Consider the following 26850-nt stretch of genomic DNA (forward strand, 5'->3'; position numbering starts at 1 on the left):
GCTCCACTACTTAGCACAGTGTTGAATTAATGACCCTAGCTTGTACACATCCCCCAAAATCCTTTTCTAACCGCCCTTGCACGCAGCACCCTGAACTCAGAATTACTCTTTCTACACAGTTCCCTCTGGTCGATACCTAAGTAGCCACCCAGGCTGATTTACCTTGATAGCACAGTCCATTTTCTACACATTTATTCATGAAGCTCTTGTAACTGCTGGCTGGAAATACATCAAATTCAAATCTAATGCTATCCCTGTTTAAAAAAAAACAACAAAAAAACCCACCAACCCACAAAAAAATTCTCTCTTCTCAAAGGTGAGAATTTTATTCTGGTCTAAACAGTAAGGAAAGAATTAAATGCCTAAAGGAAAGGCAATTAGACTGAGCTCCTGCTCTGAGCCTGGGCTGTGGGGTGCCACAGAGCATCAGTCCCCATCCTGCAGGACAGTTTTGAGGAAACTGGGCACCAGCCCAGTCACAAAAAAGGGAATAAGTAAGCACTCTGCAGTAAATACAGAGCCAGACTTCTCAACTGCTAAATGGAGCTGCTTCCTTCTCTTTGTGTGGGTCTTCTCTGCCCACACAGTGTCAGTGAGACGGCTGAAGGCTCCAAACAGGAGGGTTCACTCTGCCACCTCCCACCACCCATCATCTGCAGATCATTTCTGGAAGTGTCTTGTCTAGGCTTCAGGATGCTTTATTTGTGTCAAGCTTTGCTTAGCTCTTGGCTCTCAGCAGAGGATTCACCCATACCAGAAAGTTTGCTAAGACCTTGATAAGACCTCAAACATCACTTCAGCCCATAGCCAAGTTTTTGTGAAAGTCCCACTAAGAAATCCCTGCTGCTCTCCAGCACTACCACACAGTTTTCCATTCTGGTCCTATCTCCTTGAACTAAACAACGTGCACTTTAAAATCTTTTTTGGATGTAGTGCACTGCTCTCATGCTGAGGAGCACCATTTTGATTTCAGGAAAGTTTGCTCTTGGATCTATGTGCTGTGGCTAAGTCCTCCCAGCACGGGTGGTTTTCTTCTCCCCTGGCTGCTGGACAAAGTGTGTGTTTTGCTGCCACATCCTTCATCCACAAATGCAAAAGAGTCCAAGGGCTGCCCAGGGGGCTCCCCTTCCTCATAATCTCTCTCACACATATGCATGGATTATCAGTCTCACAGGAGCTGAGGATGTAAATACCAAAAACATCCTCCAGAAATAAATGTGCTGGAGGAAATTGCTGCCTCCAGGAGCTAGGGATCTGTGTATGTGACTCTATTCAGAAACAACACCACCATTACCCAAATAAGTGAACAGTCAAAAGAACAACTGGTGATTCAGGAGAGCCATAATGTTACAACCCACAGAAGGCTGGATGCTGCAGCCATCCAGGTGGAATTCTTGCCAAAGTGCATGGGTTTACATGGGATTCTATCCATTGGACAAGCCTTTATGGTATTCTGCCTTTAATGCACAAGCAAACCTGCAGGTGAAGGTTGGAATTCCTGTTCCCTCTGTGCAATATTGCTGTTGTTGCCTTGTGAAGGCTGACCTAGAACAGAGACTAAATGGAGTTAAAGAATAAAGCAAGGATTTATTAAAGGATCTCCTCCATGGATACACCTTGGGCAGCACCAGAGCCCAGCCAGGGCTGCCCCAGGAGGAACCAAAACGGTCCCAAAATGGTCCCAAAATGGTCCCAAAATGCACGAGCGCTCCTGGGGGCTCTCCCTGGGATCAGTTCTGCTCCATTGGCACCTTGGAGTTCATTGTCCAATTCCAGCTTTAAGTTATGAAGTCCCTTCTTGTTTTTCTCTCTCCAGCCCATGTTGTTTGTGCTCTGGGGCTGAGATTTGGATCATTGTCCTTGTCCCCAGCTGGAGAAGGAATTGTTTTGTCTCCCTGCTCTGTGATGAGAGCCTCTCCATCCCCTAGTATGAAGCTCAGAATGACACACTAAAGCAGCACAGAATGTGAAAAATATAAAAGCTAAAACTTGAGGCATCATTGCTGTCCTTCAGCATCCTCTGTAACACACCTGCCCTCAGACACACACGTGTTGTCTTGCCTGCCACAAATTCCTTTTCTGTGAGCTTGTCTCAGTATCCACCTCTCCACTTTCTGCTGAGGAAGGTGCACATCAGCACCTTTTCCTGCCTCTCTGCTCTAGGGAAGAGAAGCAGCATTGGTAAGGCCAAACTTGGGGCACTTACTGAAAGTCTCAGTAGGGGAATGTCAGGATTTGGAGGACAATCAGGATTTGGCAGAGAGTTTTCAGAAGCTCTTGTCTAGAAACTGTAAATGCCCTTCTAAAAAGGGCAAAACCCCAAACTTGAAACAATGCAGGTAATTTATAATGAGCTGAAGATGGAGCAGTGTGTTTCTGTCTTCTTAATCTTCCTCTGCAAGATGACCTCCAGAAAGAGATGCCTGACCCTACTCTGCTGCAGCTTCTTGAGTGATACAATTTCTATTGCTAGAAGGACTGCACAAAGCAAGTAAGAGGAAAGAAAAGGCCCAGTCTCTGCATCCCCATTCCTGACAGAGAAGAACAGGAAAGAACCATTATCCAATTCCTTTCTAGAGAAGCCCGTGAAAGCCCCTGACCTGGTGCTCTTTGAGTTTGTGAGGATCTGGTATTCAGAGTTTTTATAAACTGACCTGACACAGAGCAGCAATGCCACAAGGGCCAGAACTAAACTCCCAGCCCAAGGAGCAAAAGAGATCCCAGGTTCAGTGCACATGAGGGATGTGATCCCAGCTATTTAGGATGTGTCCAGGAATTCAGCCATCTCCAAAATACTTTTGCTCCTCATGTACTTAAATATCATATGGCATCAGGAGCTCTGGGAAAGGTGGCTGCACCTGGGAGGAGTGTGAAGAACATCTGTTTGCTACCCAAATGGGCAGCTTAAGCAAGAGCCAGCAAAGCTAAAATTCAAAAATAAGAAGGAAAGAAAGGACATCCATGATAATTTCTCTCCCCTATTTTTTTGTAGCTATCAGAAAAAGGAATGCTCTACTGAGTGGTCTAGATATGAGACTAGTCCATGGTGTTCAGCAGGGAAGCCCATGATGTGGGACACACCGTGGCAGGAAAATGTCCCTGGCATGAGGACTGAAGTCACTGTGCCATAAGAAGCTCCATGATTAACTTCCAGTTATTACAGCAGGCATCACCATCCTTGGCTTAATGGGAGAGGCTCCTTCCAGGCACATCCTTGACAGGGAAATCCATAAAAAGCTTCCAGCTGTGCCACCCTGAGACAGCAGAGAAGCCAAGGGGCCTCATGCATTTAGAGCAGAAAGCAAAAAGAAAAAGACACTGCAGGCCTGGGGAAGCAGAGCTGCTGGGCCAACCCCTGCCTGCCCCAGAGGCTTGAATTTACCTGGACTTGGGGTTTCAGCCATTTAAAAAGAAGAGAACAAGTCAGAGAGCAGTAAACCCTAAGATCCCCAGAGACAGCGGAGAAACCAGAAGGAAGTAAAGCCATCTCCTGCCTGGCATTGCCCTGATGTTGGCCAGAGAGGAATGAGTAAGAATGACAGCATTGGAAAGGAGATCACATCCTCCAAAATTTAGACAATCTGTCAAGAAAAGCTGTCCTCCACAGCAGTAGCAGAGGATAGAAAGAAGGAAGAATGCTTTGATCCTGAAGAGCCTTTCTCTTGCTCTCTCCTGCTTTCCTCAGCTCCTGGGAAGACGATTCCCACCAGCTGTCTGCGTGACAAGGACTGGTCTGCACACAGCACAGAGTGACAACAAACAGACACCTCAAACCACAAACTGCAACACAGACAAAACCAAAACCTTAGGACTGACCCAGCCAATCCCCCTCCTCAAACCAAAAATGGCTTCCCAAGTTTTCACAAAGGGAAACATCTCCGCACTGCAACAGGAATGCACGTGACTCAAAATTCCATGCAGCAAATTTCCTGCCTAGGTATATTCCATATCAACTTCAACACAGAAAGCAGCTTAAATCAGTTTTATATTTGCTTTCCTGTGCCATTTATGTGTTTAAAGACCATGGTATTCTGAGGAAGAATGGAAGTGTCACTATTTTTGAGGTTCAATAACACATGTTACACATCACAGAAACTTGTATTTCCCCAACAGACAGGAATATGAGCCTGGATTTGATTAACATAAAAAGACCCTTACCAGAAAGTGAGTAATCTGTATTAGTCATCCTCATGGCTGGAGTGTAAGATACACTTGGCATGTCATGGCCCTTCTCCTTCTGTTTCCGTCGATACCACACAAAGAGTGCCAGCAAGACCATAATAATTAGAAGGAGAATAATAATTCCAATGATTGCTCCCACTGAGTGCCTCTCTGATCCAAGAGCAGGGCTAATTTTAGTATAGGGGTTTAATTCTTCCATCATAAGAGCCGCTGTTAAAAGTAATTCATAACACACTGTAAATTGAATCGTACATTCCATTTTTTAAATACTGTTTTTTTTTTAAGGCAAGTACATCATTGGAGGGGGGAGAGAGAGAGGGAGAGAAGGATTTTATAGAGAGAATTCCACTGTACCTTGATCACATCGGATCCCTTTGAAGCCTGGACTGCAGTAGCAAGTGCCTGTGACGTGGTCACACGTTGCATTGTTCATGCACTCACACAGTTGTTTGCAACCATAACCAAATGTTCCTGGAGAGCACTCTGGGGAGCCAAAGAAAAACATTGGGAAGAATTCTTCTGGTTTTGGGAATGGGCACAACACCTGCCATGGGAAATCCCATAGAGAAGTCTCCCAGGTTTTAGGATCTCTAGGATAACACCCTAATGTGAAATTATTATTAGTCTAAAGCAGGAGCTAAATGTATTCTGTGTGCAGTTTGTTACTTATTAAGCTGTAACTTTCTGGAAAATTCATAGAATTAAATCAATGATAGGTACAAAGGCTTTCAAAGACCTGATATGTAATACAAATGTTCAGAGTTTAACAGAGGTTGAGCTCAGAAGCTGTAGACAACAAAGCTCAGCATTCTTCACCAACCTACCTGTTTTATTTTTTCAGGGAGGGACTTGCAAAGAAAAGTTTTAATGAACCTTAATATGAACCCAACAGCCTTTACCAAACAAACCCCACATGCTTTCCTACTCATCCCCACCAGTGCCAGGTGAATAGAACTCTGTAGGTGGAATTTCAGAACTGAGCATCTGAATGGTTTGATTTGCTCTGCTTTGGTGTCAGGATTCCTACTACAGAAGGAATTTCTATCCTGTCTTTGTGTTTCTATCAAAGACAAAATACCTGAATGTCCAGCTGAGAAATTTATTCATGCAATTACCATGATGAGCTATTACAATAAATCTGTAGGCAGCTTACTGTACTTCTGGAAGCACTATTCAAGAATAAATTGAAAGAAACAATGTCTGTCACATCCCACTTATTTCCACGGAGAAGCTGCATTACTGAAAACATGCACTCTTGCTGTGATCCTGTGGAATATATTGTTCAAGATATGACTCCTTGTGTGTCACTGCAAATGTTTTTCATTGCATGACAACACCTCCCCAGTGTCAGTCTCAAAGTAGCTTCTGGTAGCCAAAATTTAATATTAAGTAGAGAACCATAGCCAGTATCTGTTTATTGATTTTTGCAGTGTATATTAAAATTGTATCTTTAATCTGTTGGTACTCAAACAAAGAAAAAAATAAAATTATTACAATTAATGCTCATTCTTTTATCAGCCTGCAGCCTACTTAAAATGAATAAGGCCTAAATTTTGGGACTGCACCACAGAAATGATGCCTGCAATTAAGCATTTCATCTGCAATGCAGTGTGACTGCCCATTCAGCAGGATTTGGAGAAGGAAGGAGCCTTAATGAAGAGATTCTTTTAAAATAAACAGTAGAAAAACAAGTAAATAAATACATTTCCAGTTTGTATAGAAAAGAAAGCATCAGGTTTATACAGGGGTCAAATCATAAAGCAGCTCCTTGTATAAAATCTGCTATTGTGCAGTTCTTTGTGGAATTCTTTAGTTTCCTATTTTCACTGTGGCTGCAGTGAAAGGTGTCCCCAAATTCCAGGAAGCTGGCCACTTACAGGATTACAGTGGTGCCATGTGCAATCCTCCAAGAGCACACAGATTTGGCCCTGAGATATTCACTTTGCTGAATGCAAGTGTGTGCAAAAACATATTTATGAATTAAGTTACGTGCACAAATTCTTCCATAAAGATCCATGTAGCAAACTGCAGTTAAAAAGCCTTCCCTTGCAAATCTGGCAGGAAAGTTATTGAATTACCTTACTGCCAAAAAAAGTGAGGGAACCCTGTGGAATTAGTGCCTTGGGAAGATGAAGTGGATTTCACCTGTGTTTAGAATCCCAGTAAGTGGGTGAGAATTTACTGGACAAACAAGTAATTATCCAGTTACAACACATCCAGTTTCCAGGACCCTCGTTCTGTGTTCTTTAAAGAAGCCATTTGGCACAGCCTGCTAAATATTCCAGTAGGACATGGACAACAGTTCCAGGAAAACATTCCAGATCCCTTGCAAGGCAATTGAGGTTCATTGGGAAACACTCACTGCTCAAGCTAAACACAGACCCTTCCCAAAATGGCAAGCAACCTTGTTTTCCTTGATCTGCTTTCACTGGAAAGATGAATCTTTATTTGGTTCATGTCTACATCATAACTTCTGTGGGAAAGCCCCATATCCCCAATATTCTTTGGAAGGCAGAGAGCAGAAAGGACTTATTGCTTTTAACCCTTTTGTGTTTGTACACTGGGAAACCTGGGGCTGCTGCTCTCAGCAGCACTGCCAAGGCCTGAGGCAGCCTCAGGGCTGGGGTGCATTTATCAGGTACAAGTGTTTTGGGAAGGCCCCATCCAGTCAGCACTGAGTGCAGGGATTTGCTTTCTCTCACTTAACTTCAGCCTGGGAATGAAAGGCCCAATTTGTAGGGATTCACTGAATTTATTTATGCTTAAACTGCCCAGTTTTCCAGAGGTGCCCTCTCCTCCCTATGGATTATATAAGGTGCCTGGGGTCATTGTCCTGCTGACAGCAACACCTCATTTAAGAGCCAGTTTGTGCAAGAATTGTGAAACACACCCCCCTCTCTGGAGAAAGAGGGGACTGAGGTCACTGGTACTTACTCTGCTCACACTGTTTGCCTGTAAATCCTGTCCTGCACGTGCACTGCCCAGTGATGTGGTCACAGTCAGCTCCGTTCTGGCACTGGCACACATTGGCACAGTTCTTCCCATAAAAAGCAGCTGGGCAACCTTTCAGCAATCAGAGCAAGGAAAGAGTAAGAAATAAGCTGAAAGTCAAATACAGATGTGTTATCAGCATAAAGTATGTGGGTGTATAAATCTATGAATTTTCAGCCTCTGTATATTTAATGACATTTATTTGATGGTCGAAATGCAGAGATACTGTGACAGCCAATTTTCTTGAAGTAATGTTTCTCATCTTTACAGAATTGCCTCTTAAGTGTTTCAGAAGAGTGAAAACTTGACCCATCTATACAAACTACATTTTCAAGAAGTGAAAGAAGATGCTAAACAGAAACTCTCTGGAAGACCAGGGATCAATCAATTATTTGCAAGTGAAAGAACCTTCATAAAAGGCTCGCCAGAACTGGATCTCCTCTTTCATCCTGGTAATTTGGCACTAGGGTGAGAAATCACTGACATTTTCCTAAATCAGACCATAAATATTGGGGCATTAACAAGCAGGGACACTGACTGTGCAAATTCTAACAATGAATCAATAATCTAAATTATTTTCCCCTCCTTTACCGAGTGCCAAAGGCATAAAAAACCTTGGAAAGCTTCAGGACTATTTTCTTAGGGGTGATGTGAGGTTATCAGGAGTAGGTAGCATGTGGTTTTCCAGGGAAAACTGCAGTACTTGGAAGAGACACGAGGTAGCAGCACATACTTTGACAGATTCCCTGTCTCTGAAAGGCTTACGCTGAGTGCAGTAGAGCCCCGTCCAACCATGGGTGCATCTACATTCTCCATCGTAGGGGCTGCACAGTGCTCCGTTGTGGCAGTTGCATGAATGAAAGCAATCAGGGCCCCAAAACCCAGTGGGACAAGCTATGAAAATAAAAAACATTTGTCAGCTGACAAAACAGAAAGCAATGATATTGTGTTAGTGCTGTGGAGGAGCAACAATAAAGGGAGAACCCGTGAGACATCAGCAAAGGCAGAACCTCGCACTGCTGAGCTTGGCAGTGACTCCTGGACAGTGACCAGTCCTTCCTGGACAGTGACCAGTCCTTCCTGGACAGTGGCTGGTCTTTCCAAGCCACCAATTGCTCTCCAAAGCCTGGTGCCACCCTATAACCTCTCCCTGGTGCAGGGATTTCTCACAGTAGGTTGATGGAGAGGATTTTGCCCCTCTGCCCTGTTCAGAGGCTGCAGAGCTGCCTTCAGCCCTGGGGAACAACAGCAGAAGGATTTGGAGCTGCTGGAGCAAGTCCAGAGGAGACCATAGAGATGCTGCAAAAGCTGGAGCCCCTCTGCTCTGGAGCCAGGCTGGTAGAAATGGGAATGTTCAGTTTGGAGAAGAGAAGGCTCCAGGGAGAGCTCAGAGCCCCTTCCAGGACCTAAAGGGGGTCCAGGAAAGCTGGAGAGGACCTGGGACAAGGGATGGAGGGACAGGACACAGGGAATGGCTTCCCACTGCCAGAGGACAGGGATGGATGGGATATTGGAAAGAAATTCCTTCCTGTGAGGGTGGTGAGGCCCTGACTCAGGTTGCTCAAAGAAGCTGAGGCTGCCCCATCCCTGGAAGTGTCCAAAGCCAGGTTGGACACTGGGGCTTGGAGCAGCCTGGGATAGGGGAAGGTGTCCCTGCCTGTGGCAGGGGTGGAATGGGATGGGCTTCAGGGACGGCCTGTCAGCCCAAACCATCCCAGGATTCTGTGATTCTGTGATCCTCTGTGTAGGGCAGGAGGCAGGATCAGGTCTGTGCTGCAGTGACCCAGCGACCCTCAGCATGACCCCGCTCTGTCCTGTGCCCACTCTCCATGCCTCACTCGCATAATCTGTGAGGACAATTTAGGCAGGGTTGCAAGATATGGAGGTAATTTAATTTTCTTTTTGACATGCTGGAATTCTTGCATAATAAAGCCCAGCTATTCAGGTTTACCCTGCTATGCAATCAACCACTAAAATTACCACATTCATTTGAAGCACAGAGTGCTACTCCAATCATGAAAAAATGTAAAGAAAACTTCTTCCAGTATGAATTCCCATCCACAAATTCAGATTGCTATTGTTGTTGGGGGGCTAATATTAAATTAAAATCTCTGGGTCTATTTTATATTTCAACAAGTACAATATTAATACATTAAAAAAAGTTATTGTAAGCCTCCCTCCAGAAATGAACGCAGTAAGTTGCAGTTATTAGTGCCAGACTAAAAGATCCGAAATTATGATAGGCCTTCAATATAACAACTATATTTTTGCTTTAAAAAGCACTTTCCATTGCTTCCTGCTAAAGACATGAATTAATAAGGCACAGTTCCCAGGAAACCTGAAAGTACAGACACCAGGCCTATTTCCATGGATGACAGTGGTTCCATGGATGAGAAATGCAAGTTTCTGGCATTTGACAGACACCTCTAAAGCCAGAATGAATGGCCAAAAAAACCCTGCCATGACGTAAATCAAGCAAAGGTCACTGGACTCACACAATGTAAAGCTGAGCAGGATTTGGCCTGAAGTGTTTGTGCTACAAGCAACCAGAAATACTTTTCCAATGCTGTTCTAAGGCAGAGCTGCAGGGGCTGTTAGTGAATCCAGAACTGGCTCTGGAGTTGGAGCTAAAATTATCTCCTGAGCAGCTCCAAGTCCAGGTCATTCCAGGTTAACGGGAGGGGAGGCCAGGTGCCCACGGGAGCCTGGAGTGGGACAGGGTCACCTTGGGAGAGGCTCCCTTTGTGTGCAAAGAGCAAAGAGCCACGTCCCCCCATGCTCATCCAGACACAGAGCACCCACAGCCAGGGGCTGCCTGCTGAACGGGTCCTGCTGACCTGGCCTGCCTCGCTCTGTGAGGAAAACCATCTTTTTGCAAGGTTAACAGACACTAACAGACATTTCCCAAACAGATGGCTAAATATAATGAGGAATATGTGCAGCTTTCTGTCTTTTCCCCCTTTTTTTCCTGCTGTTTTTGAGTGACAGCAATATTCTGCTTGTGGAAGACACACAATAAAAGCAAAATTACAGCCGTCTGTTTTTATCCGATTCCTGCTTTATCACTTGGAGTTTAATATATTTTACTCTGGAATGCTGTCTAATATGCTAGTTGTATCCTGAATATGAAGTAACATTTCTGAATGATCGGATATTGCCTCCCTCTGTGATCTAGCTTCAATTAAGGGATGCTCTCAGGAAATGACACTTTGGGATCAGCAAATGCCAATCTTCTACCTGGGCAATTTTCAGAAAGAAATCCTTCATCCCTACAAGGCCATATTGACTTTTACAATTAAATTACATTTAATAGAAATATTTCAGCTACCTAATTTCTCAATTCTAGGGATTTGGTACATGAAAACATTTACTGGTTAATAATGTCTAAATGCAATAGCTGAAAGAAAATGATTTCAGAAAAATAAATAAAAAGGAATCCAACTAGAAATTAAAAGGGAACATAGAGCTTTCTTTTCTGATAAGAGCTTATGACCTCCCTTTCCTGGAATAAAAGCCAGTCAGGGCTTCTGCAAACTCCAAATGCAGAAACGAATTCAATCCAAAGCTAACTTAGATTAATTAAAAGAAATCCGCTTTAAAGGGAGTAAGGCACTGGCTGTAATACAACAGGGATTTCCCCAGAATCTGTCTTTAGCTTTGAGAAAGCACTAAACAAACACATAAATAGGATATGTGAAGGCAGAGATGGAAAATGACCCTTGGCTTACTCTGGGAGCAGTCCATGCCTATCCAGCCTGGGAAGCACTGGCACGAGCCGTCGATGGGGTTGCAGGTCCCGTTCTCGGTGCACTGACACACCTCAGCACAGTCCTTCCCGAACTTCCCACTGGGACACACTGAAAACACAAAGCAGGCTCTTCAAAAGGAATGTGAGGAAATCACAGGACTCAATATTTAGCAATTAGAGATAAAATTAATTACAACGGTTTTTCTTTGATGAAGCAAAATTCCTCTGGAAAGAAGGAAAAGTATTCGAGCCCATTTTGTTTGCATCCCAGGAGTGAAAACAATAGGAAAGAGTGATATCAAAATCCATTTTTCTGCTGGAAAATGAAGCTAATATAGTCATAAGATAACAATTATTGAAGGGCAGTATGGAAGGATTACAAGAGAAGAGACAAAACAGAGAAGAGGGGTCTTTAGGAAAAGAAGAGAACAAGAAAAACTTAGGAGAATTCACTGAATAGCAGCCATAAGTGAGTGGCTGGACTGATCTAATTTCCAAGGATTTATATTTATATTTATGTGTGCTATATATCTGTTTGACTGAGAGCTATTTAACAAATGTGCTACATCCCAACAAAATCAGCACCTCTCCCTGTGTGCCCACCTAAGTGAAGTTGGAAGAAAAGAAACTCTCAATTTTTTTCCAGAGTCATCCTAAGCACAGTGACAGGAAACTAATAGACATGTAGATCTTCAACCTCCCACCAAATTATTGGAAATCTTTAACGTTAGAGTTGATGGAAAGCTCTGCTCAGTAATGAATGAAATGTTTCATTTCTGGGCTCTTATTGGCTGTGTTCCCTGACAAAAACTGATGCATTTTCAAAACAAGATAAAACATACAGTCCATCTTTGCAAAGAGTGTAACAAATGGAACTGGACTTGTGTCCTGGTAAATAATAGCAATGTCAAAAAAGTGATTAAGGTGCTTCCCTGAATTATGCAGCTGTTTTACCACTTCAGCCTCTCTCACTTTCTCAAAAGTAGTCTCTGCAGGTGACCTCACTCTATCCTGACTGTGAATCAGCCACAGATTGAAATCCTGAGCTGTGATTCATTGGCTTTTATATAATATACCATCCTCTGCTCTTACAACAGCAGAGTATTGTTTTCTGCTTGTGTTTCTATAGACTATGGACTTATCTGTAGGAGTGGATAAAGCTGGGTTTGGCTTTCACACCGTATGCTAAACAGAACTGTTCCTTAGTGAAAAGAGATAAAACTAAGCACAACACTCAGCCAGGATGGAAAGAATACACAAAGAAAGAAGGAAAGCAGAACCCTCCTATCACAGACAGCAAAAACTGAACTCATCTATCAGCCCAGGCTCCTGGACAGGCCACACCAATATTCCCTTCCAGTGCTCTCCATGAAGCAGCTCCAGGCACTCTTTTATGGCATCTTTGAGATGGAGATAGGCAACACCACCTCAATGAAGGCTGGGGTTTGTATGTACAAAAATGGAATTCTCAAAGGACTTCCTTAGAAGAGGAGCTGATTTGTTCTGCACCATGGAATATTGATGGATCAGGGCAAGCTCTGATCCAAACAGAGCTGCTGGCAAAGGGACCAGGTCACTCTTTGGTGCTTTGGTGCACACAGGCAGAGGGGTTCCCTCCACAGGAGCTCCCCTTGTCTCTGGGAAATGGGATGATGCCCTCTGGAATGTCAGCACAGAGGGATGACAAAATGGTTTTTCTCTCTAATTTAAACACCTGGCTGTGGACTGACAGAGAGACTCTTGTGAAGATGTAAGATCCAAATCCAAGCCCTTTTTAAATGTCTCAATCATTTTTAGAGAGCTGTAAAACAAGGCCTAATGCTGCTTTCTTCAGCAGCAGTCTGACTGTACAACACAGATTGGGATGTTAATTAGCTCAGAAAGCTCTGAAGTGGGACTCCCAAAGTCCCTGTGGGATGTCAGGTGTGCTCTAGCAGTGATAACAAGTTATTATCAACCCATCTCGCTCTGGGATTGTGAAAGATATTAATAAAGCAGCTGTTTAGTTGTTTTCAGCTCCGAATCCTTGGTACAACTGAGTCAACCTGTGCAGTTTTGGGGTTTACACAGCTCCTCACATACACATACTGCTGGTGGAAAAATGTTCCTGCTGCCAATGGCACAAGGAAATGAAAATTCCGAAGTGAAATCTAAATTTCACGTTTTTCTAATGGAAAATTAATTAGCATTTTTCTTTCTACAAAATAAAGTTACATGTTAACTCATTATGACAAACTGCAACACAAATTGATTTTAATTAGGACATGAATATTTTAAGATTAATTTGCTAGATAGATCAACATTTCAAAGTAAAACCAGAAGTGCTGAACATCTGAGCAAAAATAAAATAGTTTTCTTAAGAGGATAATTAGACCTGCTTATGCTTTGAAATCTAGCTAACGTTTTACATAAAATGGACAAATTCACTGAAATACGTTCATTTTAATAAATTAATTGGTGTAATGTTTAGTTGACTACACAGCACAGGAAAAAAAAAAACAACTCCATGGTTATATTTAATCTATGTTTAATGATTTTGGGTAACTGCTGCCTGCAATCCCAACTTACTGAAAACCAGGTCATTGAAAGTGTCATTCAATTTTGGGAGGGATGGAGACTTCACAGGGGCAGTGGCCACTACAAATCACTTCTTTTAAATATCTGTGTAGAAAATACCCACTGCAGTATGCAGCAACTGAGAGTGCAGAAGGCTGAGGGATTTTGTGTGTATTTTTAGGATGAAAATGACACCTGGAGTTAAATGTGGAACTTTGAAAGGTACAGAAAGGTGATGGGTGTCTGGGGAGCGGAAGCTCCTCTGCACCTGTGAAAATGAACTCACATCCCTGCCTCACTGCAAACTTTCCTGTCTCCTCCACTTGTGTCCATGGTTTTAGCTATTCCCAGCCAGGTTCTGCACAGTGCCAATGAGGTTTTGTGCACAAGTGGCTGTTTGGGACTGCTCACCTGAGCCAGCCTTTACCTTAACCAGTACCTCCCTGTCCTGCTGCAAAGTTCACATGAAGGTGCTCTCAACATTCAGGTGAGGACAGGCTGAGCAGCCAGAAAAACGAAGCCATTGGATGCTGATGTATTTACAGCAGGTGTCTCATTCCACAGTCATTTCAAACCAGGGTGACAGAGTACCTGTTTGCATTTTCCCTCTGAAGGAAAGATTTGCCTGGGATGTGAAAGAAGTGCAAAAGGCAGGGGGCTGTGCTGGAGCCGCTGCAGAGCCCCAGCCCCGGCAGGGAAGCGGTACCTTGGTTGCAGAGGGGGCCGGAGAAGCCCGGCAGGCAGTCGCAGTGCCCGGACACGTGGTGGCAGGGACCATTGCTGTGCACGCACTGGGGACACGGCTGGCTGCAGTGGTGGCCGTAAAAACCGGGGGGGCAAACTGCAAACAGAACAAAGCAAGCTGTCACAGGTTTTCCAACGTTTTCTCATCACTCAGAGCTCGAGAATTCTCTGTCTGTCTTAATCCCAAACCAATATTTCTTAATTTGTCAGCCGCAGTTTTGTGGACAGCTGAAAGGATGAAGGCTGTTGGATTGTTGCATGTTCAATAAAGTGCAGGCTCTGGTAAACTGCTCCTGTGTTCAAACATTCCCACCTTCCTTCCTCATGGAAGTCCTCGGCTATTTAATACCACAGCGGAGCTCTCAGCAGCCTCTCTCAGGACATTAATTTCAGTCTCTCTGACCTGGACACTTTGACAAAACAGGAGTTTAAGATGTTTGAACCTCACAGCAGATATGGTTAATAACACACATTCCAAAGATTTTAGGATAGACAGGAAAAGAAACAGTTGGCATACATGTACAGACAACAGAAACTCAGAAATGGAAATTGAGTCAAGAAGTCAGAGAAGGTGTATTAGGAAACAATATTTTATGTCAAAACTACTCTGCCAAAAGCTGATTTCCAAACCTATCTGGTGCAATGTCCGTGCTCAGCTGGGGCAGTCATTTTATACATTTCATGGGAGGAGCAACAGCCGTCAAGTGATGAACAGAACCCAATAATGGTAATCATGTAACACCATACAAAATCACCTGATTTGAATCAGTAATCACACCAGATAGCTGGGTAAACTTGTAATGAATTGTGTGCTTATTTTGCCTAAAACCTGGATTGAAATTATTACAGAATTTGTACATCAGGTACAGAATCAGGATTATGGCTCAGTATCTCTTCTAAAAGCAGATTTTTGCTTCTAAGAGCATGTAGAGTGAAAAAGCATCCACTGTTCAAACATTCACAGCAATAGATAACACAAAGAAATGTTAAATTGCAGTAAGTGACAGTAAAAATAACTTTATATGTTTTTATTTTTACTCCTGTGATTCTCTGTTCTATAGTTCTGGCTCAGTGGTTACTAAATCATGTCTGTTCTATTTTTCCAGCAAATGAGAATTTTCTCTTGGACTGTATGTTCTCAGAGGGTGTCAGGCTCTTACCCCACTGCACATTTCCAGCTGGAGCTTAGCTGACAGGTTGGTTGATGATGCAGTAGCTATAAAACAACCTGGGTCATTCCTGGAGACATTTCTGCAGGCTTAAGAGCACTAAACCATCCCAGTGTCTCATGTAATCCTGATTACATGGACAGGACAAGTTGGCTGAGTATCATCTTTAGTATCAGCCTCAGCTCTGCCTTGTAATAAAACAGCCTAAATCCTGTTTCTAAATTAATTTCTAAGAGAAAAATGTGGATGATTTTGAGAACAAGCTTAGCAAGGTCTCCTGTTCATGAGGTATTCTTGAGCTGAAATCTCAGAAAAGAGCTGGAAGCAAGCTGGATTCCCAGGCCAAATACTCACAGAGGCAATAGCAGAAGCATCCACAGGATCCCTCTGCTATCACCCCACTAGGGAGGAAAATTTCTCTCCATTAGATCCTTAGCAAACACCCTCAGGGAGCAGCCTGATTGCTGGGCTTGCAAACTGGGCAAGGCTTGCTCTTGTAGCCTGCATGCCAACAGCTGATAGAACCAAGCTGGGTTTTTCATCTCAGAAAGGTCAGAAACTATTAACTTCTGGAAGTTTTGCACTCTTAAGGTTTCAAATTTGTAAAACATTTTCTTCTTCATCTCCCTAAAGCTGTGAGCTCCACATTTTAGCCTTGGAGAGAGGTTTTACAGCTACACAGATATGCTGAAGCACCTGGAAATTGGGGTTTATAATGGAAATGCTTATAGGCCATTAATGACAGCAGTACTCAAGGTCATTGTTATAATGGCTTTAAATAAAAACTGTCAGCTACAAATTATTTTTAGAGATGAGTGTGTTCTAGTGTCAAGTGCAACTGGTGAAATCAAAGGGATGTATGAACTGGGCATGCAGAATGTCTTACAGCAAGAAGAAATGCTGAGCAGAATAGAAAGACAAATCCACTTCTCGTTTACATGGGAAGATGGTTGGTGTAGTTTGGATCAGTGAATTAGGGTCCCTATGGGGCAAATGCAGCTTCCCAGATAAAGCAAATGAGAAGATTTTTATCTGCTTGGTACATTTTAATATGTAGCAGCAGAGCATCAAACAGGAGCTATTTTGGGCTGCTGTGTTTCTTTTTCTGGCATTTAAGAAAACAGTGCCTTGTTATTTTGATGCCAACACTCATCCACTTGTCATGATATGATGGGTGGTGGCTGACTGTTTAACAGGTCTGCCTTCACTGCAAATCTGTGTCCTGCCAGCTTAGGTTTGTAAAGGTGCTGCTCCTCCTTCCAGGTCACCTGTGACCTCCAGGTGTGATTAGAAGATGAAACACAAGGCACAGCTCAGTGCAGGAGAGTTCTTGATGAAGGAGCATTTCCCAGGCTCTTTTGCCCTCAGGAAGTCATGAGCTAAAGCAGATCAGAAACCGTGGATTTGTCTGTCTGGTGTCATAAAGGAGCATTTCTGCCTCGCTTCTGCCAGCTATAGGAAATCTTACTTCTCTGGCACAAGGGCCCTCTGTATCCCGGTGCACAGTCACAGGTTCCATCCTCAGGGGAGCAGGATCCCCCGTTCTCACAGCTGCAGGAGATGGAGCAGTTGGGTCCCCAGCGGCCCTGGCTGCAGATGTTGTCACAGTGGATGCCTAAGGACACAAAGCCACACGTTAGTCTTCCCACAATTCTTACTCTGCTCACTGATCAAAGAAATGCTTGGCTGGACTGATGCCTCACAGTCCCTCAGAGCCAGCGAGGGAGTCTGAGAAGGAAACAGCTCCTCTTTGATCTGCTTAATAAAGTGAAAATTAAGAAAATGCCAGAGAGGTGAATTCTGTAGGTGTTAGTGGGCACCTGTTCAGTCCTCAGCACCATTAAAGAAACTCTGCATGTCATCCAAGAGATGAAGGTCAGGAATTGTTTTAAAGTCACAAAATAGCTCAAATAACTGGTTTGGAAATAGGCAGTTGATTGAAGCCTGATTACTTACCTGTTGTGAATTGGACGACCATAAAAAGAAAAATCAGGATTTTGCAAAACCATGTTCAGTATTTGGATTCTTGAACACAAAATTAAGCTCTATTTTGTGTTCTGTTCCCTTCCTGGCTTAAAACCCCGTGCTCTGGTGTTTTGTGCACATACCCCACATCCACCCAGAACTCCCCAGTTCTGTGTGAATGAACTGAGTTCTGATCCAGCAAGTGGCCATGTGTGAGCACAGGCTGAGCATTTGCATGTTAAACGGAGACTGAGACCTGCCAATCCAGCTCCCAGTACTTCCCAGGGTGCTGGTTTGTTATTTGTTATTATGAAGAGCAAAGCTTGGAAACACTGAAAGGAGCACACAGCCAGGAAACTTAACACGAGGCTTCTGGCATGGTTTCAACTGGCTTTGTTTAAACTGGTGATTTTTAAAAACAACCTTGTGCCATGGCTTGTCACATATAAATGTGATTGAAGGAGCTGATCCTGCACACTGTGTCTGAGAAGCTCTCACTCCACTGGAATAAGGCAGTACCAATGCCTGCAATTAGCAGGGCTATTTGCATGATCAAGGGCTCCTTGGATGGGTTTGCAGGAGCATGAACACTGAGCAGTGCCAGCTGCAGGGAGTGGCACTGGCAGGAGCACCTAAAACAGCAGAAATGGATCAGAGACTGGCTTGGAAATTTTTCTTAGAACACGACCCCAGGGGGAACCTGGCTCTGAGATCGAGGGGTACCCACACACCCCAGCTGGGCTTTCAACCCTGACCTGAGATGTTCTTTATTACCCTTGACCTGAGATGTTCTTCACCATCCCCAGCCTGAGATGTTCTTCACCATCCCCAGCCTGAGATGTTCTTCGCCATCTCTGACCTGAGATGTTCTTCACCATCCCTGACCTGAGATGTTCTTTATCACCCATGCACATGTCCCACCGTGGGATCAAAGCAGCCCAGGGGTTGGGTTAGTGCAGCTCTCTGCAGAAACACAATCCAAATCATTTCCTGCACCTCTGATAACTTCATCTGGATGCTGGAGGTAATGCACTGCATTTGGGGAGCTGTGATCTGTACAGTCACCAAACCCTGAGCATTATTAAATCAGCTGAAAGTCATTATAAATACACTTACAGTGCAGTTTCAAGTTGGTTTTATAAATCTCTGAAGTTAACACAGTAAGAAATACTGCAGAGCCAAAATTTCCCTTTTCTGAAGATTAATCATACAACTATAATGTCCCTTCCTAGAAAATCTTAACCAAGTCTGGCAAAAGAACAGTTTGAAATGTGATTTCTAGTAATACATGATCTTAGCTTTATTTATAAAGAGACATGGACCATTCTGTACAGCTTAATAAAAACCACATTAAAATACAGTAAAAACTTAATACAAGCTCAATTCTTTCATATCCAAGTAAATAAATCTGAAAAAAGGGACCATGAAAAGAGACAAGGAACATTTGTATTAGTAAAACCAAGAAAAACAATTATTTTAAAGTCTTCCTTGATCCCTTTGTAATCAAATATATCCTTGGATTACTTAAAGAAGTGTTTTGTGTGTGCATTTATATCTTTTATCCACAGTACTCTGTAATTAAAAAGTCAGATGATAAATTTTAAATAAATAAATGTGATTGTATTTATAAATACATATAGATGATCACTTATAGCCTTGAGTCTCAGTATGAGCTCCCTGAACTGAAATTCAGACACAAACACAGAAAAATGTGCATTCTTCCTCCCGACTGCAGCATTAAAATTACGATTTTTTTCATTGTATAATGTCTACTTATAAATGGGGACAATTAAACAGCATTATTTCTTGTCTCTTTTGACAAAGTTTGGGGAAGAATGACTCTTTTCTTGTGGAAGGCACCTGAATTTGAATGCCAGGGCTATTCTTGCAGCAGCAAAGCCCTTCCTTTGGTAATGGGTAATGAGGGATGTCTTCCCTCTCCTAAGGAAGGCAATGAGTCATTGTGGAGCTGATTGTTGTAGCAAAATGGAAAGGGGGAAAAGGAAACTTTCCAGAAGCCACTGGCACCCATTACAACCCTTATTTATTTGTACACTTCCAGAAGACAACTGATGTGGTGCCGCAATAGGGTTTTATGACTTTTTATTACTTCAAGTTAATTCTCATGGAAGACTTCATTTTTGAAGGCTCCTACATGCATTGAATTGCAAATGTAAATGAGAAGTTAAAATTGCATCTGGACATGCAAGTCTTATGGAATTGTGCTGGAAAAAGCACCTTAATGTTACAATTCCCTAACCTGACAGCATGTGAAGGGGGAGTCCATCCCTCCCAGCTACTTTACAATCAGAGTCAGTGAAGCAGCAAGATTCTGTAATGTAAAACTTTAATATTTATTTAGGAACTTGCTGATGAACATTTCTGATAAGCAATTAGTTTTCAATTTCCAGAACTACAAAACCTGCTGAAGTTGACACACCTCTGTATAACCTCATGTTACAACCACAGATTCCTAATTTATGAACAAAGTCCTGGTTTCTCATGCATGGTGTAGAAATTAGAAAGACAACTATCAGAAGTCCTTGAAGCTGCAGGAAGCAGCTCTATACATAAACTCTATTGCCTGGGTACCTGGGAATTATCTGCCAGCCCGAGGCTGTGGTTCACAATTGCAGACACTGGTATAAAATTACACTTCCAAGACATTTTTAAACAATGTTCTGGGGCTGAATTGTAGATGAAATTCACATAACTTATAAAATTGTAGTTATCCACTGGACACGGGCAAAAGATCTGCACTTTTGCAGTAAGACAGAGCCCAGGTAAGAGCAGAGCCCACTGTGGCTTTAGTTCGGTCTGTGAAACAGCAGCCACAAACTCTCCATGGCCCAGCAGGGATCTGGGGTATTGGATTTCTGCAAGCACTGGCTGCTTTCCAGTGGGATTCCCTTTGGGCTGCTCTGTACATGGCATTTAGCTGACAATCCCAGGAGTGGCTTCACTCCCTTTTCCCCACACCAACCTCCTTTGCACACTTGGTGGGGAGGAAGACCAGCCCTGAGGGCCTGAATTACTGTGGAAAACACAAACTGGGCTCAACTCAGCCCATCAGAGCAGTCACAACTGCACTGCTCCAAGGGACAACCACACAGGAGAGCTGCTCCAAACTCCTGCCCCTCCAGGACAATTTCCAAGCAAGTGTCCAAGCAGCTGCTGTCTGGGACGTGGGGAATATCTGGGGTAACTCAGCCCAGGCTTCCCAAAGGTGAAGCTATTTGGCTGGGCAGGGATCTTCCAATGTGGAACTGCAGGTAATCCTGATAAAGGAAAGCAGCAGGGAGAGGTGGAGGAGAAAGAGAATCCCAGAATCTCAGAATAGTTTGGGTTGGAAGGGACCTTAAAGCTCATCTTGTCCCACCCCTGCCATGGGCAGGGACACCTCCACTATCCCAGGCTGCTCCAAGCCCCATCCAGCCTGGCCTTGGACACTTCCAGGAATCCAGGGGCAGCTCCAGCTTTTCTGGGCACCCTGTGCCAGGGCCTCAGCACCCTCACAGGGAAGAATTCCTTCCCACTATCCCATCTAACCCTGCCCTCTGGCAGTGGGAAGCTGTTGATAGAAACTTGTGTCTGTCTTACATGGAGCAGTTTCAAGTTTGACCAGATGAAATCAGTCTTTGTATTCAAATTTCAAAATCAACTGTGATGGATTAGTCCAACATCCACACAAGCATCAGGAAAAGGAGCAAGAAAAAGAAGAGGAAAAAACCCCCCAAGCCATACAACTGGGATGTGAGGCATCTATTGAAGAGCTCCTTCACAGGCTGCTTCTGTTAATAATCTTCAGTGGCTTCAAGAAAGTTTGTCAAAGTAATGCAGATTTAGTGCTGCCCATAACTACATCATGCTGAAGGACTTTGGAGGGGAAAATTCCTGAAAGCCAGACATAAGCAGAACTCCCTTTTTTCCCTCTCCAGCTTCTGCAATTGCACTCATGCTTGGGGATTACATCTCTGGCTCTTAATAAAGCTGCCATTGTTTCTCTGCTGTGTCTCTGGATAGTTGGAAACTAATACTCCAAACACAATAAAAGAGCAAAAATGGATGGAATAAATGAGAACCAGTGGCCTGGTTTTGACCACTGCTATCCCCCTGACAGTAGCCTCTGCAGCAGTGCCTGCACATTGCCCAGGATCTAATTATTTTTCAGGGATGTAGGAATTTGATAAATTATAGGATGTAGCTCCCTCCCCCCCCAAGTACTTTAATTTTACATCTACCAGTGTATAACTGTAATTATTTCTCTGAATAAGATCTTCAGCTTTTTTTTTTTTTTCCCCTCAATAGTCCCAATCTAAAGACAGATGCAACATCAATTAAGAATGACAGGAATGATTTCAGCAGACATTTGAATCCAACACAAACATTGTGCTCTCCTCCACCTGTCTTTCAACATGACATGAAGTCATAATAATCTCTTATTTCTGGCATTTGAATAGCTTTGGAAAGAGCTGCTTTTGATGCAAAAATAGGCACAGGATTTATGCAGGCAATGCTGTGGAGGCCTGAGGTTTGGTGAGTCACGCTTGGCTTTGATGTGGAATGCTGGTGGCTCGTGTCTCTGGCAGGATGGAGCCTCAGAGGTGCTTTGTACCTGCTGACAGGTGCCCAGCACAGCACACACCCTCCAGCTGATGCTGCAAGGCTGCTTGGGGTGGGAGGTGTGGGCAGAGGCCAGCAGGGGGTTGAGGTACTGGGAACAGGATGGGAATGGCTCAGTGTGTGTGAGCTCTGGCGTGGGCTGCTCCCTGGAGGAGCAGGACACTCTCCTCTGCTCTCTGCCCCCCCTGCACTGATCCCACTGGCAGCAGCCCCAGCCAGCCCAGGTGGCTGTGCCAGGGGCAGAGCCTGAGGCCACCCAGGTCTCCCTGAATCCTGCCTTGGCCTCCTGATTTGTACATTTATTTCTGATAATGACTTCTATAATCACACATTCATGTTTTCTTTAACCTTATCCTCTTATCTTTCCCTAATACTCTCATTGCTGTTACATTTCTGTTGTCCTTGTAAATTCTGTTTAAGTTGTATCTGAGGTTAGGTCCTTGTGCTTTCCTAAGCAGAGACTCTTTTGCTGCTTCATTCTCCAAAAGGGAAAAGGCAATTCACTGAGAACACAAGGAAGAACTGTCCAAGCTGTGGATCAGCTGCTCAGAGGGGCTATCACAGAGCTTGAACAAGAGTTCACAAAGAATTCTTGATGCTTTTCTATCACTTTTTGCATCTTTATATTTATTCCTACCTGAGGCAAACCCTGAAGTATTTGACTTGGAGCCAGTCAGAAGCACCACAGCACAATTTCTGACAGCTCAGCATTTAAGAATGCTGAAGAATGAGAAAATCAGTGTTGGGAGGACAGCAGATAGAAGAAAACATAAAGGGATCTCTCATAAAATTAAATGGAAACATTAAGAATTGATGGCTGCTCATCTAGTCTGCAAATAAGCTATTTTTGTTTTTATATAGTGAAACTACTCAGCAGAGAACAGCAACCACACTCACATTATCTATGAACTTTGGTGGTGTTCTCAAATGCTTTTTTCAATTATTTTTTTCCCAAATTGCTGCCATAGAGCCCTTATTTCTCTTGCTGAGCATCTTTCACCAGTGGATTGAGAGGGGCAACTCCTGAGTGTAACAGCCCATCAGTCTAAATGAAAGCTCCATGATCTGGTCCTAAATAATGAAGAATAAGCCCTTCCCTGCAGCCAGTGAAAAATTCTAAATTGTCCCTTCTCTCATCTGTACAGGGGCGATTTATGCACCCATTAATGTAAGTGTCTTCCTGCAAGTAATACACTTAGAGCCTAATGCACCTCTGTGGAGCTCTAATCCTACCCCTATTTTTAATTATCTAGAGAAATCTCCAGGTATGAATCACCCAACCTGGGAAATTTATGCAATAAAAGCTTCTGAGGCAAGAGACCTACCTCACAAGAAATTAGGCAAGTCAAAATGTTTGCTAAAATTAAGGATGATCTGGTTCCCTTTGCTCCAGGGTATTCTCCAGGGTGCACTCTTGCAGGGGAAGAGTTGCCCTGAGCAGGCAGGGCAGACCTGCAGAAAATGGGGCTAAAAGGAGTCAGGCCCTACACAGCCCTGCTTCATCTTCAGAGCTTTCCTATTTCTCAATGCTGCAAGAGTTTCAGGCCACGAGGGAAGAGAAAGCTGGGGAAGATCTGAGCAGACATTCAGCAGGCAAACAGGAGGAACTGGTAGCTGGGAAGAGCTGGGTTGTTTTCCTGCTGCAAATGTTCAAGATCCTGAACTAAACCATGAGTGGAGAACAGCTGAGCAAGAACTGGGGCACAACCACAGCCTTTTGTGGTCAATGATGTTGAAATTCCGCCCTTTCTCCTTGGTGTGGGAGGGGAAGGAAGATGTTTACAACATTTTTCACTGCAAACTCTTTCATGAATAATATAATGTAGCATAGAATTGTGGATGGTTTGGGCTGGGACATTAAAGATCATCCCATTCCCAGCCCCTGCCATGGCAGGGACAACTTCCACTGTCCCAGGCTGCTCCAAGCCCTGTCCAGCCTGGCTTTGGGCACTGCCAGGGATGGAGCAGCCACAGCTTCTCTGGGCACCTCACAGGGCAGGCAGCATAAAGAATATTTCTACTTTTATTAATATCCAATCCAACCCTACTCTCTGGCAGTGTGAAGCCCCTCCCTCCTGACCTGTCACTACCTGCTCTTGTAAACAGTCTCTCCACTATATAAATATAAAAATATATATCCACACCTCATTTTAGCTTGCAGGCTGTTTGCTGAGCACTCTTCCCTCTCCTCCTTTCACACCCAGCATGCCAGCAGCCAGGATTTAGTCTGCTGAAATGTGCACAAATAATTTTTCCCCACTCCTCGCCCACATTTATTTATAGGTGACTATTGTACACATAGCCAGGCTTATATATAGAATGTCTCCACATTAAAATGGAAAAGGGTTGGGTACCTCTAACGTCAAGTCTCATGTTTTTAAAGCCCATTAAATTAGCATCACCCAGGATGCCATCCAAGCTCTGTCTTCTCTCAGAAATTTAAAAGCTGTCCTTTATTAAGCAAAATTAAACCCCAAAATAAATACAAAGATAAACAAACTTGTGTATCTTCTGTGTTTATAAGATTATTACTGCAATGATTTGCATACATGCTGAAGTTTAGCAGTAGCCTTACTGCAGCTGCTAATTATAGTCTGAGGGTCTGATCCAACTCCCACTGAAGGAGTGGCAAAAATCCAACTGATTTCACAAAAGGTGAAATATATACAAAATCTGTCACAGGACAAACACAACTAAACCTCCCTCAGATGAAAATTAGGAGCCCCCCAGATACCTGCCAAGGAAGGCACAGACATAATTAATGTCAGGACATCAATGAAATCTTTGATATAACTTCAGAATTCATATTTTTGAAAATTAGCCCTATATCAGCAGGAACCATCCTTAAAGGTTCCTGTCAAAGAGAGAATTTTTAAGCACAGCCTGACATTAAAATCTTATCAACTCACTTGAAATTAAGTCAATGAAAAATTAAAGCTAATTTCTAATAAGCTTATCTTACATTCATAGACTAAAGGGCACTTGTCGAATCCAGCGAGTAAGCACACCTTTCATATGGAAAAGATTTTCACACTGGAAAGGCAGAGGCCAGGAGAGAGGTTAAAATGCACCATTTTAGACTGACTCTAGAAATTTCTAGTTTTCCTGTCCATTTAAAGCTAATGTAAGGATACAGAATAATCACAGAAATAAATTATTAATTTAAAAATCTCAGATAAGGCTGCCAGAAGTGATAAATGCAAAATATGGTGCAGATAATGGGACTAGACATCTAGAAAATGCATGTTTAATAGGAACTTACTATTGCTCCATTCTGGTATTTTAGGCTCTGTCTTACAAACCAATGGTACAATCTGATGGAAAAAAAAAAAGTCAACCCATGACACTGTGAATTCTAAAACACTCTGGATCTTTAGCTAAAAAGCTGCAGGTGCATGAAACAAGTCCTAGATTTTTTTCTGGTTTTAAAGAGGCATGGAAAACCAGCTCCCAGTTTTATCATCACATAGGTGAGGTTGATCTACTAATGACAAGAGAATTATTTAGGCTTCAACCCAGTACAGCTGAGGACAGGATCTGGTTCTAAGATTATAAATTTGATACAGCTGCAATGAAAGAAAAGTCATATAAATACCAACAAAATGCATTTTATAGAAAGGATGGGGTTTTTCCTTCAAGGATTTTTCACCTCCTTGCAAAGAACTCAGAGAAAATGAAGTTAAAAATACCTTAGAGCTCCTGTCAGCGTGGTCACTGCTCCTTTAAAATTCAAAAAGGCTTTCCCTTGAGTAACAGGCTTATCAGTTTTCCTGAATTAATGTGTCCACAGGAGGCAAGAAACACGTTTCTGTGTTTGAGTGACAGTGCAGATGTCACTGCCAGCCTGCAAATGTTCCCAGCCCTGCAGCCTGGTCCCTTGGAGCTGCCCAGGGCTGTGCCCAGCAGCACCTCCTGAGCCCACCCCTCCCTCACAGCCCCAGGTGAAATCCTGCAGCTCCAGACTCCCACAGCAGCTGGACACGAGCAGGGACCATCAGGAGCTGTGCTCTGGCAACGTGGGGAAGTGACTGGGCTTGTAAAGGACAGCGAAATGTGTCTTTTGATTTCCTGTGTAACAGCAAAGAGGGAGGCAGCTCTTATGAGCCAGGAATGGAGCCTGGAAGTCTAAAGCACCAAGGTAATAAGATGTTTGTTCCTCAGCAGCATGCATCATTTGCATACCTGTGTTTGCCATCCTGATTAATTAAGGAAAATCTATATGGGCTTCTTTTATGATTAACTATGGGATACACACTTTTATGTTTTCCATTTCGTATCTACAGCACCAGGCTAATTTTCCCCACACCTCTTTGGGATGTTAAAATATAGTGAATAAACTTTGGATACTGAGAGAAGCCTCTGGGTACCCCAGCTCAGTGGGGAGCCGAGATACCATTGCCATAGCAGCTCTGCAAAACCAGAGCACCACACAAGAAAAAAGGCAGAACAAGATGCAGATAAGACAGCATTTCAGATTAAAGGAATTCAGATAAACAGGATTTTAACTGGCCTTAGCATTTAGAGGAGTGGAATAGATCACTTCCTGTTTAAACCCAGTGTAAGAGCTGGAAGGGTAACACAACACACACTGCCACAATTAACCTGGAGCACATGGGCTCCTCTCAGGGAGGAGCAGAGCTCAGCATGAGGAGCAGCCAGGCCTGTGGCTCTGCCTGTGGGCAGTCTGGGAGTGGGAAAATGGATGGACTCAGGTTTTGGGGGCAGGATGGGCAACACCTGGGTCTGTCTTCCCAGGGAGCCTTACCTGGCTCTGATCAAGCTCCTCCAGAAATCAGAGGACAGGCCAGCAGCTCTAATTTAATTATTGAGGGATTACTGAGGGAAGCAGCTAAAGGCTACACAGTTTCAACC

At 43.5% G+C, this 26850-nt stretch overlaps 1 protein-coding gene across 2 annotated transcripts in view; it reads right to left on the reverse strand.

The window, feature by feature from the left end:
* Positions 1 to 26850, reverse strand: part of MEGF11 (multiple EGF like domains 11) — a 253885-nt gene that overhangs the window by 21654 nt on the left and 205381 nt on the right. For both annotated transcript variants that reach the window (XM_021552638.2, XM_077785950.1), the window contains exons 15-21: positions 16859 to 17005; positions 14184 to 14318; positions 10902 to 11030; positions 7939 to 8067; positions 7117 to 7245; positions 4537 to 4665; positions 4159 to 4392 (exon numbers count right to left, since the gene is read on the reverse strand). In XM_021552638.2, the coding sequence (XP_021408313.1) occupies positions 4159 to 4392; positions 4537 to 4665; positions 7117 to 7245; positions 7939 to 8067; positions 10902 to 11030; positions 14184 to 14318; positions 16859 to 17005 (1032 nt within the window). The remainder of the gene's footprint in view (positions 1 to 4158; positions 4393 to 4536; positions 4666 to 7116; positions 7246 to 7938; positions 8068 to 10901; positions 11031 to 14183; positions 14319 to 16858; positions 17006 to 26850) is intronic.

The sequence above is a fragment of the Lonchura striata genome, chromosome 11, assembly GCF_046129695.1.
Source record: "Lonchura striata isolate bLonStr1 chromosome 11, bLonStr1.mat, whole genome shotgun sequence".
Classification (NCBI taxonomy): domain Eukaryota; kingdom Metazoa; phylum Chordata; class Aves; order Passeriformes; family Estrildidae; genus Lonchura; species Lonchura striata.